A 14,363-nucleotide genomic window follows, 5' to 3' on the forward strand; every position below is an offset into this window, starting at 1 on the left:
ACGGGACCTCCAGTGCTCAGCTGCCATCTGGAGCCTCAGCACAATGCCATCGCACCCTGCTTACCCACACAGGGGCAACTCCAGCACAGAAGGACCCTAACACCTTGTGCAGTGCAAGCAAGGCTGCTCTTTCATGTGTTCCCCACTCGACAGCAGCTACCCACAGTGACAGCTGAGCATTGTGAGTGTCAAAGGGTAGCCTTGCTCAGGCAGGCATTCAATAAAACACTGCAATGCAAACGGAACAATTGACCGGTGTGTGTAAGACATCTCATGCTGAGCTCTGTTAAGAGTCCCTCTGTGCACAGTGAAGGCTGTTTAGCTCTCAGCTCATGGCTGTTTAGTTCTCACCTCCTACCTCTGGGGGTTTCATTCAATCTTCACATATATTTAACACTACTTACAGCCGTGACACCCGTATTTTATTTTCAGCATTTCAAGTGCACTTAAATACATATGCCCTAAGAACACACAGCAGAAGTGGGATGACAGCTTTTGTAAGTGAGAGGATGCAGCAAATTAAATCCCCAGACTATTGATGATGTTTATATAGCCCACAAGAAACCACAAAGTCAGGTCACTGTATTTAGGAAAGACACAAAGAAAGCAGAAAATTATTTTAGATGCTTCTAATGTGCAAGGAATTGTAAAAAAAAACAAACCAGCTTTTTTTTTTTTTTTTAACCTGAGACACCCTATTTTTTAATTATTTTTTGAAATTTCTCCCATATATATGATAAAAGTTTTTCCATGTGGGATACACATCCCTCAGCATATCTGCTTGGAACAGAAAGTTAAGATGGGCTTTTCTCACACTTTCACAAAATATATGCTGGGGCACGCAGGATTTTCATACATACCTATGTGTTTCTAGAGAGGTGCATTTGATGTCTTCTAGAGTAATTTTCAGAAAAAGAGGACTTTGAAAAGAAGAAATAATGTGGAAGAGAGCAAGGATGACCTGACTGGTATGACTGAGATCACCCATTATAGTGAATTACTGTTTCCAGTGCTACAAATAAAAGAATAATTGAAACATTAAACAGAGACTTTGTGATCCTCTTTGTCTTGCCAACAATGCCTTTGGCCAGTCCAAGCCACATCTCCAGTTCTGCGGGCATCTAAATCTCATGATGAACACCTGAATTCAGTACTTCTTGCAATGGCATGCTAGACTCATGTCATGCTAGAAAGCTATGTTCTTTCAATCTTCTTAGAAAAAGGTTGGACAAAACATTACATTTGGATGTTATTTTAAAGAGAAAATCGCTTTAGTGTCTAAACAAAGGTTTTTACTTTTGGTAGAAAGTATAAATTAAATTATTTTGTCAAAAAGTATGCATGTGAAACTTATTTGTGAATGCTTTTACAGGGCCATAAGGAATTGTGCTTTGACTGATTTATATTTCTCTTTTCTGCTGGACAATACCTCCTCTGAGCTGCTGGATCCACAACCACCAACCCAATGTGAGGACCTCATCTCCTCAAGAGATAATGACTGCACAGCGAAAGAGAAGATATTCTGCTAACTATTTAAGTGTGCAGTAGCCCAGAAAGGAAACCAGAATCTGTACACCCCTGAGGCATTATTCTGATGATACAGCATTTACGAGTTAAAATAGGATTTCTGGGGTTAAAACAAACCAACCAACCAAATAAAACAAAACAAAAAACAGCAGAAAATTTGGATATAATGTCTTTCTTTTTTTTCCGTTGAGATTTTAAAATGGAGCATCCATTTCTTGTCTTCCCTCATCTTATCTTGAACCTGACACATTTTGTTTCTCATCCTCTTCCCTTACTAACTTAGCGCTTGAACAGCCCGATTGAACAGCTGCAATACAACCTTAAGATACTGAGGAAGTTTAATTCCATTTCTACCCTACAATCAAGCACAAACCATATTATTTGTCCCATCATGCTCATAATCACCAGTTCCAGGCTGTTTTCTCCTGACTGACAGGATACCATAAAGGCTGAGTTGAAGATACAGAGGCTGCTTATCTTCTGGCTTCAGCTGAATCTCTAAAAAGACTTTTTAGATATATTTCAAAGGAAATTTCTTCTTCTTCTGTTTATGGCCCTGCCTCTACCTTCTGGCATCTAGCCTCTTTCCTACAGATGACCTGTTCAGATATAACTAATGATGCTGAGTGATTCATTTCTGAAGGTGCCCAACAGCTTTTTCCCACAGGGCACAATACTAAGAAACTGCTTCCCACCCACTCCAAGCAGAGAAAGCACAGAAAAACACACAGAGAGCTGCCAAGCTACAGTCAGTTTAGCTACAATAGATAACTCTCAGAGCTGAATTCCACTGATGGTGAATTTGCCATGCTGAGTGTTAATTTAAATCTTTTTGCACCCATACAAAACTGACCAGGCTTACTAAAGAGCCACAGAAACATGATAAATATGTGGGGGGTCCTGCGAACTCATGGGCAAGGGCTGCTTCTTTTCAAAGTGGATCTGTGTTTAAGAAAGCATTTCCCTGGGAAAGCAGGTCTTGTGCCTACCTTTCGCAAAGGCTTCAGTTTTGTCTCCATGATGAACTCATACTTGCACAGTTCACAGCATCGTGTATCTGAGCTCTTGATCCACTGCTGCAGGCAGGCTTGGTGCACAAAATGAAGACTTCCTGTGCAGTGACAGGGTGTAATCAAAGGGCTCTCATCATCTCCTTCACAGTGACATATCCTGAATCAGAAGAAAAGCTGATCATTAGGAGAAGAGGAAGCAGAAAGGATGTGGAAGAGGCATGTAATACCTGTGATCACACATGGCTGCCCATTGAGTATCCTGAGACATACCTATCAAAGGAATGTGTTCCATAAAGGAGCTAAAGTAAAGAATTCCACTGCTGTGCAAGCACATACACAGGCACAAAATAATTGGGCACAGACACTGCTAACTAGAAAGCCACTTTCTAACAGATGAGGCAGACATGCGTAATCTGATAGAAATGCTGTATCCAAAAGAAAAAACAGGGTAGGAAATGATGCTTCATCTAGAACAACAGCACTTAACTGAAAATAGATCTGTATATCTTCAATATACAGATCAGATAGCACTTCCCAAGACATAATATGCACAGAGGGCTAAAGCTACTCATGGATTACAATCTGAAATGAAAGATAAAACAAAATTCCCCCCAAAATTGTGAAACAGCCCAATCCAGTATCATGAAGGGTTAATTTAGACAGCCTGGATTTTGCACAAGACAAGTGATTATTTCTAGTGCCAACTGCTAAAAGACAGATCCACACTGCAAAGCTACAGCACTGAATCTCCCCAGACTACACCTACTGTAAATGGATGAATGGGTTTTCCCTCTAATTCTTACTTTGCTAATAAGGCAGCATCAGCTCTGCAAAATTCCCCATTTCCCTCACAGCCTAATCATGCAGACAGCTAGGACCCCCTTATATATAGTGTTACTACCAGATGCTGGCATTTGATTTCCAGCTTCAATTTATACATGACCCTTGGGTTGTATGAAACACCACTACACCCTTCTAACCATGTGGAAGAGGTCATGAACTGAAATGGGAATGGTAAGGAGCTCAAAGAATGAATACAAGTTAATAAGCATATGTGAAGTACATCCTGGCATGCTGCCATCCCTGTCTATTACTGAAATCTCTTACTGATGTGTAGCATCTTGCCTCTTGCAACCTTGCTGATAGCTGGCAAGTGGAAATGAAGGAGTGGGTGGATTACAGCAGTGTCTTGTTGATGACAAGCCAATATGGAATGAGATTTTGATGGTAATGAAGGGGGGAATCAAATAATATTGGCAATACTAACTAAGGCAGCTTCAGAAACTGCTGTCAGCAAGGAGAAAGATCAGGATAGTAAAATGAGAGATAGAGGGATGGGATGTTTGCTCTTGTACATGGCGATGCCTGCTCCTCAGTCACATTTTGGAGCTGGAGCTGTGGCAAACCTGCAGACAAGTCACCATGAAGACAGTCCAGAGTTGCTTGTTCCCACCACCTGTGCATGATTAAATCCTCTGCAGCTGGAACAAGCATACCCATCCTTTTTGGATCTTGCACTATGGATATCACGGCACTCAGACCCTCATTTTGACTAAGGCATCCAGAAAGCCCTTTACTATAGAAGAGCATGGTGGGATACAAACTGTTGGAGACATAAAAAATACCTTAGGCTCTATCAACCTGATCTCAGAAGCAATTTTCAACCTGTTTTCCTTCCGACTCTCCACCCTCCGACCAAACCAGCAATGTCTGTCAGGACAATACCTGGCTCAAGAAAAGCCAAGACATGTTCAGTTTGGCCTTTTATATGTGTAGCTGATTCTCTTATGATACTCCCAGTTTGGGCAATGATAAGAGAAAAATACCATCTCAGAAACCCAAACATGAAACAAATTGCAAGAGAATTTATTTGACTCCAGAGGAAATTATTTTGTTTAGTAGCCTTGTTAAGTGCATCAGAGGCATGCAGGACAGCAGATAGAAGGCTGCATGCTTCAAATTGCACATATTAAAGCCAGGTGACAGGGTGAAAGAAAAGACAGAAACAGCACAAGGGCAGGGAAAAGCAGAACAGTCACCACCACACATGGGAGGGCTCAAAAATAGGTGGTTCTCTGGTAAACCAACCTGCAGGTATCCCCCGATGTGGACACAGGGGACAGAGGGGGGAATTTTTCTGAGAGGGGGGAAGGGCAGTCAAGGTCACTGTCCTTCTCAACTGAACAGAGGGGCGCCCGCTGCTCTTTTGTTTTTAATTTTACTGAGGTGCTGTCCTCAAAGACGTCATCATCTCCCGTATCATCAGAGCAGAAGTCTGTGCTTTCCACCAGCACGCTGGAGCATTTGTCAGCTTGGAAGTGACTGGAATAGTTCTCCAGTTCGTGGAACTTATGCAGGCTGCTGGTGCTGGAGGTGTGGGAGAAGGAAAAAAAGTAACGCAACAGTTTTTTGCTCCTTGAGGTGTCATGGTCCACTTTGTCCTCCAGCAAGGGGATATGTACAGCGTTGTGGTTCTCTGTTCCTCCCGATGCACTCGAGTAGTTGGAAAGGGAAGGGATATAGGAGTGCTTAGAATTGGTAAAAGAAAGAGGCCTGAGATTCAGTGGTTTCCTCTCATTAAGATGAAATTTGTTAATCCTTAAACACTGCTCTTGAGTCGGGGTCAATTTGCCTTCTGAGCATGTTCGGTCCACATAGTCAAAGCACTCACTGGTGCTCTGCGCCTTCTGGTCCACGTCATTGAGAGACTTGGAGAATTTCAGAGTGCAGATGGGCTTTACATTCTTAGCAGACCTGAGTGCCTGGCCCCGATCCTGCCCACAGGAGTTTCTCTTTGCTGCACGCAACTTGTCCTGACAGATTACTGTCACAGTGACCCCTTGTGTCAGAGGGCTCTGGCAGTGAGGATTTCTCAAGACAACAGCAGACTGCACTGGACTGTGATGACAACACTCAGAAAACACTGCACTGGAACTGCATGCAGAACAGTGGAATAAAAGCACAGAAAGTAAAAAACAATTACAAAAGAGAACACACATAATTAAAAGTGAAGAAATGAGAAATTATGGCTAGTGTGAGAATGGCAAATGTAACAGGGCCAAACAGTCAGTGGGATTTGACAAAGCAGTGTTAGACAGCAGCTGAGTCAAACAAATAGGATGCTTCACATAGGCCCCCATCACTTACTTCCCCATACACATGCTTTCCAGGTTTTGTTTTTTCTTAACTTGAAGCTCGCATGAGCCTCACTGTGGCCATGCAAACAGCACACTTTACCTGCAGATGTCCTGGTTGGATGGTGTAACAGAAGTCTGAGAGAAGCTGTGAGGGGCAGAAATAGAGGTTGGACTTCCAGCCTGCAGTGAAAGTAAAATAAACAAACAAACAAAAGCAAGTCACGGGTCAGAAGAGTTTGGTATGCACAGGAATCACCTTCAGGCTCAAACAGCATATGGAGTCAGATATCACTCTGCATCAGATATTCAAGGAAGTGGCTCTATTTGCAATTGGAGGTCACACACCCTCATCCTTAGGAAAGGTAGTAATCAGAACAGAAACGTTTTTCCGCAAGGTCAAATGCAGCCATCTCTGGAGCAGAACCTGCCAGCTGTCAAACACTGCACAGAACAATAGCTCAGGAAATGAGCAACACTAAGGTAATTAGAACAATTAGGTGGAGGTGTATGTATAGACTAGTCGGAATTTAACTACCACATAATAGCTAATCCTTCCACTTACAATGATGACAAGAGATTAGAAGCTTGGGGCTTTTTTTCACAAGACAGAGCTCTCAGTAATTCAGTAACTTAAACACTACTTGGGGAGTTATTTTCCTTACTAGCACGCACACAGGAGCACCATCTGCCAAACCAGACCATTCCTTGAAGTACTTTGTATTCTGCAAGGCCTTTCATCCTGCTCTTACTCTGACAGGGTCTTCCACCTACCTGGAGAAGAGGTGTGGCAGCAGTCATGTTCATAAGACCCAACAAGAGCACACTGAGATGTAGAATAACTGAAGAATTCACAATTCAGCTGAACTAACCCCCCCCCCCCCCCAAAAAAAAAAGAAAGATAAACTCTTGGTGTATTTAACACTTTATAGACAAGTCTCTAAAATCAATATGGTAAAAACAATCATTGTCTCAGAGTTGGGGCATGATGGGCTATATTCTATGGGTCACAAACAGAAACTTCTTGACTCTTCCTAGAAGTTTTGGCAAGAAGGACACCTGAATTGATAATCACATAAAAGAGAATTTTTAAACCTGGTTCTCCCATGTTCCACAGCTGCTGGACAGGCTGTGCTGCTCACCCTCTGCTGCAAAACACTACTTGCATTTCAAAATTCAAACAAAGGTTTACAGCTTGCTTGATCTACAGAGCGAAGTCTGAAACCCTGGAAGGAATAATGCAATCAGAACACGAGCGTCAACACCATGCTGGGCTGTACAAAAACCAGCAGAGCCAGCACAGACCTGGGCCAGGCAAGTGCGCAAAGCCAGACTAGGAAAGATTCATGTCATGAAAGGTGTGTTGCCAGAAGCATGCTGTGCCTAGCCCTGTACGTCAGCTGGAGATGCCAGAGCTAGCTCAGTCATCACTGCTTTGATGATCTCTGGTCATGGTGCAACACACACACACACTGTATCTCTCTCAGACCTCTTTAATCCTATACTCACTTTATTAAAAGACTCTATGGTACACTTAAACAAGGCTGCTGCAGGCTTTTACACTCTCACAGCAAAAGCAATAGCTTGTCACACATTATACTCTTCTTTGTGAGAGAAGACAGGCATACTAGGACACACACTACTTTGTAAATCAGATACAACCATCATCTTCCATTTTACAGGACTCATCTGTTAAGGTTTTGTTTCTGTAGCCAACAGCACTACTGAGACCAGTGTATCTGGCCTCACACTGGGATGCTTCAGGTGCACTGAGCCTGATGAAACAGGTATCCATTTAACAGGTGGGTCTGCAAGAGACAAGAGCAAGACTAAACACACGCCTCTTGATCCATAGTAAGCCACTGTAACTTATTTCCCATCCTGCCCAGCTAGGTACACGTACAGAATAACAAACAAGAGATTGAGCCAGAAAGCAAACTGAACTATGTCATGACTGTGACAAAACAAATTAAAGACTTACACATCAGTTATTTGCTTTATCCTGTAAATTATGGTTCTTTGCATTTTATACCACTTGCACAAGCTAACAATACAGAATGTTGATCATACAGTGAGGTGAATTCAGGTATTACTGGAAAATTTAATTTCTATTTGATGCTTAACCTCTTCTAAAAGAAAGAACATCTCTGACTTCAAACCTTGTCTTTTCAAAAGAGTTTGTGCAGTAATTATTTTCTTTTTTAAAGGCTGACAAATTAGTGAAAGACCTGACACTAAAATCTGATGCTATAATCATGCAAATGAAAATTAATAAGACTTAATTATTTAAAAAGACATATTTAGCAATCTTCTAAAAACAAAATATTGAACCAGTAAAAAAGCATGTTGCTTTCTGCCATGGAAAGAGAGCCAGATATTGTTGGAACCAGAGTCACAAATCAATTAATAAATCTGACTCAGGTTTTATGTTATAACCAAATCACAGAAGGTAACCTGCTTAGAATAAATATAATCTCTCCACACCTTCATTTTAACAATGAAGCTTCCAAAAAAAAAGACAGCGGTATATACGATGTGACCGTGTAAAATAGCAGATGACTAGATTCAATGATCCAAAATTTCCCTTCTGAAACCATGTTACTGGTTTCTTGATCCAAATGCTTAGCACCAAGATGATGTCAACGTCTCATCACTTGGGAAATCAAAAGTCTGGGATGAAAAAAAAAAAAAAGGCAGAATTTAATTTGCATTTCAAGCTTACTACTCTGTTTCTAGATGCCAGCACTGTTCAGAGCAGCTTGCAAAAGCCCCACATCTGAGGCACATTTCCTCTCATCTTCCTGCTTCAAAACAAAAGGTCCTTTGCTCCACCTTCATACATAATGCAAATGCAACCAAAATACGAGCAGAAGTTAAAACACTTGGAAAGGCACCACAAATTAGAACACCAAATATTAGAGGAAGTTACACCCCACCCTCGTTTTAAGCTAATGTAAGCTGTGGCTACCAACAACAGCCATGGCTCAATGGTTCAATGGCTTTTGCCAAGTCTCTCAGCCCATCCTCTTTTCCTGCCATGGTTTTTGCTCATGAAACTATTTACAGAGCTGCCTTGCAAATCAGATTAGGATAGCAAGGTGAGGTAAAGCTAACCACTTCTTTTACCGAGCTGGTTTAATTTAGTCAGTCACTTCCCTAGCTTCAGTGGCAAGAGGACCATTAGTTGGTTAGCGCAATGAGCCTCTAATAGAGAGCCACAACTCACTGAGAAGAGCACAGCAAAATGCAAGCTGCTGCCAAGAGCCCAAGAAGTTCACCAGTTCTAGAAGCAGAGTGCATGCAACTGATGCTGGCCAGTCCACACAGCTTTCCTGGGTTTAATGACTCAGGTACAGAAACTATCAGGCAGAGAAGTGCCAAAGTAAAGAAGAAACATTGGCAGCCTTGGCCAGAACAGGGCAAAGAAGAGGCAATGTGACAGGAGAATGCAACAGAGAGGTGGATCCAGCTAGGCTGGAGCTCTGATGTTGGTCTCATGCAATACTCAGCTCTGACGAGGCTGCAAAAATAAGCAATCAAAGCCTTCCTCACTCTGTAGCTTCTGGCATACACACCATCTTTAACACCCCAGCAGCACTTCTGGCTGAACTGGCTACTTACGATGGCATCAGCAGTTTTAAAGCACTCCTTGCCATAGGAGGTTTCTGCCACGCACATTATGTGATGGGTATCCTAAGCCTTGACAGCCTGAATTCAACCCTTCTAACACCAGAATCACTTGCTGAATCTCTGTAGACTTCCATGCCCTTCCCATGGAGGAATATCACCTCCAATGACAAGCCTTGTAGCTATGTGCTAGTCAGTTACCCTGTAAAACCTGACTGGTTGCCTAAAATAGCTCAGGACTAAAGGTCAATAGTTAGTTATTGTGTATATTTACATTCCCACCTAATGCAATTCAGTGAGGTCACAGTACAGCCTTCTGCACTGGTGTTTAGATAACCAGTGATTCTGAAGATAGCAATCCCTGGAAGCTCTCTGGAGGATTGCCATCAAGAAGGTATATATACACACACACATATATATATATCTCCATCATTTATATATATATACAAATGTATGCATGTGCATGCCTATATATACATGTACATATGCATATATATATATACATGTGTGCTGCCATAGGTGGCTGTTCTCATTCTGCCCCCACTCCATGAACAGTGTGATCTGTTAGTGAAAGAACCCAGCCTTTTCTGATTACCTACTTGTGATTACATGCTGCACACTAAATCAAAAAACCCACCCTGCCTCAGAAAATAAAGTCATCTTTGAAGTGAGCCATAGTGAACACATCAGTGACTTGGGTGTACTCCAAAATAACCTGCTTATTTGAGATGGCACTTCTTGGTATAGTTGCTGCTGTCTCACTCTTTGCTGCACTTCAGTACTAGCAATTACGCCTTGTTTTAAAGAACAGGGCCTGTCACATTCTAAAAACCTTATTAAATTATTCATTAAAGCAAAGAACTTAGAAACAACTTTATTCCAGAAGAATACCTCCACTGATTGAAAGTCTGAAAGAAGCAAAGAAAGGTTTTCCCCCACACCTGCTAACTTCATCATTTCTAGGTGCCACACTGAATAGAACCAATACTCTGGCCCTACTATTTGTGCTACAAATGCACCCAGAAGTACCAGGAAAGGACCTGGAACGAACATGCTAAGCACTATACATATTTAATGATACAGCAAACCTTTCCTCTTGGCAGACAAAGGATTAGAGAAAAGCAGCACAGTTTAAAGTCTTTTACTCAAGAGGAACTGCAGCACAAAGAGCTTCAGAGAAACACAAATTTAGTGATACAGCAAGATACCAAATACTCCACAATCTAAATTTCAACCTGGTATTCTGATTAAAGGTTTGTCTTTATTTTACACTGCGATGAACCCATATCAAATGCTTTTCTGCTTGGCAAAATAAATATATAAAATAAGAGAGCAGTAAAAATCCTGAAAAGTAGCTAGCTGCATCTGATGCTTAAAGATGTCTCAAGCACCACTAGACCATTGCAGCAGTTTCTGTCTGCCTCTGTTCCCCATAACAACCACAGGATCACAGTGATGGGTCTTCTCCACTGAGCCAACTCAAATCACCACCAGTCCCCTGGGGATTAGAGACACAGCTAACCATAGTAGGTGTTAGCTAAGTGGAGACATCTCCCACCACTGCTCCAGAGCTGTCCTGTCCCAGGCCCAACCAGTTTTCAAGGCCTGCTACCTTTAATATTCCCCCCAACCCCCAAACTCTGTAATCTCCATGCACTGTGATGCTTTTTCAGCACCAAGATCACAGTGTTGCTACCTGCAATTGGCCACTGGGACTTCTGTTTGGATCAGATTTGTCTTTCCTGGTATTAACATATCACAACGTGGCAGCAGCACAGGGGAAAGGCAGAATCAGAGGGATGGTTATCACACCCTATGTTTTCGAAGAACTCTTTGCCAGAGAGCTATTTTCTCTCTCACACACAGATCCTATTTAAATGTCTGTAAGAAGGCAAAGCTGCTGATAGACATGGACATGGCTGGCATTTATCTTGCATTCTACATCTCCAGAGGCAGCATAAGCCTGAGGCTCTGCTCCCCATTTAGCTTAACACCACAGAAACCAAGACCAACCACACCATGACTGCTGCTTTGGCAGGATATGGGTACAAACAGTGATTTGGGAAAGAAACAAAGTGATGAGTGCCTTGTGAGAAAAGGCACCAAGTGCCACTGCAAGGCTCTCCACAGCCAACCCAGCTACTCTTCAGATAGGGAAAAGGACATCTACAAACAGACCCAGGGAATCTGCCTCTCTTTGTGCCATACCTGCCCCATACATCTCCCCTCCCTCTGTCAGTGGCAAAATCCCTTTGCTCCAGCCCTGTCTCACTCACAGTGGCAAAATTCAGTTCTGTCTGCTGCACTGAGAAGTCCTGAGCCTGGGCTGAAGTCAGGCAGGGAGGTGTTGATTAAACCCAAGGGACACATCCATCATTTCTCTTGAGTCACTGCAGAATATATGCAATTGCCTGGCTCCAGCTATCCACCAGGATGCAACGTATTTGTGTTCTTATGCTTTCAGCGGGTGTTGTATTCCACGTACACACTGGCTATGGCTCTGCTGAAGTGCACTGCAGCTAGAAAGTCTCCAAAACTCACCTGTGGAACAGACCTGGCTGTTCCACTGCGTGCATGCCAAAGGAGGGCTCCGGCTGAACTAGCACACCCAGGCAGCAGTGCAATGAGACCAACCACCCGTGCCGAGTGTGCTAACTTGACCCATGGGACAGCCAAAACAGGCCATCTACAGGCAGACTGGATATTGTGAAGGGTAGACAGCCCTGCTGACAGGCTGGTTTTGAAAGCTTTTCTCAAATATGGCAGGATCAAATATCAGTAACTTCTCCATTAAATTCTTCCTACCAGAATTGTGCCAATTTGATTTCCAGCACATATTAAAATCAAGTGTCTTCAACTGGGATAAATTAGCATTATTAGAATGGAGAGTGGTTAAAAAATCTGGGGGGAAAATAATCACAAAAGAAAAAAAGATGACATGGGAGAGAGGCATCTAAAATTTTCACGACCGTCGACTCCACCATACAATTCTGGCAACAAGTCAATAGGAACCAGCAGTCAGCTGCTAGAAGAACTTTGTTCCATACTTTATATAAGGTATATGACTATAATTAGCATTATATCTAGAAACCAGAAGCGAAGCTTAAGTCAGCTTCCCTTCATTCTCCCTAAGAAAATTTAAATGAGGATTCTGGCAGGAACTTTCTCTAGATATACCAGAGCCAAAGCTGATACAGAAAGAAGGCTATCTATCCTTTCAAAATCTCCCTGTGTGCAATTCAACCTGCCTGTAGCACAGGATTAATGTTGACTAAACCCAGTAGCAACTGCACAGGTTCTGCAGAAGAAAAAAAAACCAATAAAATAGCCCTCTGACTTTAAAGTCTTCCTCAAAATACCTTGAACTGACTGCAGGGACAAAAGAGGAAAGGAAACACCTAAAGGTTTGTCTTTCACAGGGTACCATCATACCTATATGTAGTAAGAATCCAGCCCCAGGAGAGGGGATTTATCACAGCACAAGGAGAAAATCACACTCCCTATGAACACAACTGCATCATGCCCCAGCATGACATTACTTGCTCTTGTGGGCACAAAAAAGAGCATACCTTAATCTTCACACTATACATTTTTTCCTGTCTTTTCCTTTCCCCAATAGCTCAGTTGAAGAAATTTTTATTTTTTTTTAAGCAACTTCTCTTTTCCTACCCCCAGGCGCATGCACCTGAACAGAACACCTCCAAGCAGCAGTTCCTTTCCGTGAACCTTGGTCATCTGGATAGACTAAAGGACAGCTAAGCTCTGTGACTGAAAAACATGGACTGGTTTTCTACAGATGAACACTCACTGAATCCATCAAAGCTCCAGGCAACAGTGGACGTGTGTATTCATACGCTTTCCTAAATCTGTTCCAAGCTGATGAACAGCCTAAATGGATTTTAAATTTTATAGCAAGCTTAGGCTACCACTTTGCATTTGCACTGGCTGCCATTCAGCCTAAGAATAATTTAATACTTTACAGTGTGCTTCTGCTCTAAAGAAAAAAACGTACAGAAAAGACAAAGCATTTAAATTTTTGAAAGAATGCACTTTTAATTCCTTTGCTGTGATCCCAGTATTAGCATTTTCAAAGCTTACCCCTTAGAGGGCCATGAAAATAAGAGTACAAAATGCTTCCCCACTACTCTAAAATTAGCCCTCTGGAGCAATCAGATGATCGGAACAGCACACATATGACCTGAAGAGATTTCCACACATGACAGTTTCAGGCTATATCAGACACTTTAAATCTAAACAACATCACTAATTTGAGGATAACTGTTTGCAGAGCCCCTTTGTTAGTGACCTTGTTTAATCTGCTTGCAAGCACAATTCCTTTATCTAAGAGCAGAGGGTATGAATTACCACCACTGTGAAAATCCCTTTTTCAGTTGCTTTTGGTGACTAGCTGTGTTTCAGGGTCAATTTCATCTACATTTAGATGACGAAACTTCTATAAGCTCAACTGTTTCTCTGTTTGGCTTGTATGATGAAGGCACCTACCAGTGAATGGTGGCTTCTTGGGAAAAATGCTGGCTTAAGGTAAATAGTTCATATGTGGAGCTGGGCTACATACCCCTGTGCCAATACGGGGTGTTCCAATCAGCACCACTGTGATTCAACGGGTAAGTTGGGAATCAGGCCATGTCCCCTTCCCATGAGTAGATCAAGTCAACCTGCCTTTAACATTATTTTTTTTTTCATTTCAAAACAAATATAGAAAGATTCCCAAAATTCAAGCATTTCATGTGGAGCAAATTTAAAAGGAATGTTTGAAGTATACACACCAAAACAGCAAGGAAGGGCCTGGAGACATGCCACATCCCCCAGTGTGCAACAGACTGCACAAAACCTAATAGCACCATATGAAGATCCTCCTGCATCTTACTCGCTACTCCTTTTTCTGCTGCTTCTGGCCTCCATCCCATGCCAAGTATTCAGGTGACTGTTTCTTCTTGGCCTAGCCACATGTACTAACATCTCTCCAGCCTCTCTTAGCATCTGTCTCTTGGAGAACTGCCTTTTTTGCCCCTTCCTCTCAAGGGACGGTTCCACCTGGCCC

General features: G+C 42.3%; 1 protein-coding gene across 9 annotated transcripts in view; it reads right to left on the reverse strand.

The window, feature by feature from the left end:
* MARCHF8 (membrane associated ring-CH-type finger 8) overlaps positions 1 to 14,363 on the reverse strand; it is a 103,000-nt gene that overhangs the window by 7,679 nt on the left and 80,958 nt on the right. For 4 of the 9 annotated variants that reach the window (XM_062606684.1, XM_062606683.1, XM_062606685.1 and 1 more), the window contains 3 exons: positions 5,778 to 5,857; positions 4,629 to 5,474; positions 2,517 to 2,697 (listed from right to left, as the gene is read on the reverse strand). In XM_062606684.1, the coding sequence (XP_062462668.1) occupies positions 2,517 to 2,697; positions 4,629 to 5,474; positions 5,778 to 5,857 (1,107 nt within the window). The other 5 variants (XM_062606692.1, XM_062606691.1, XM_062606690.1 and 2 more) reach the window with 4 other exon arrangements.

The sequence above is a fragment of the Pezoporus occidentalis genome, unplaced genomic scaffold (assembly GCF_034315485.1).
Source record: "Pezoporus occidentalis ecotype Australia unplaced genomic scaffold, CSIRO_AGI_Poc_V1 ctg98, whole genome shotgun sequence".
In the NCBI taxonomy this organism is placed as follows: Eukaryota; Metazoa; Chordata; class Aves; order Psittaciformes; family Psittacidae; genus Pezoporus; species Pezoporus occidentalis.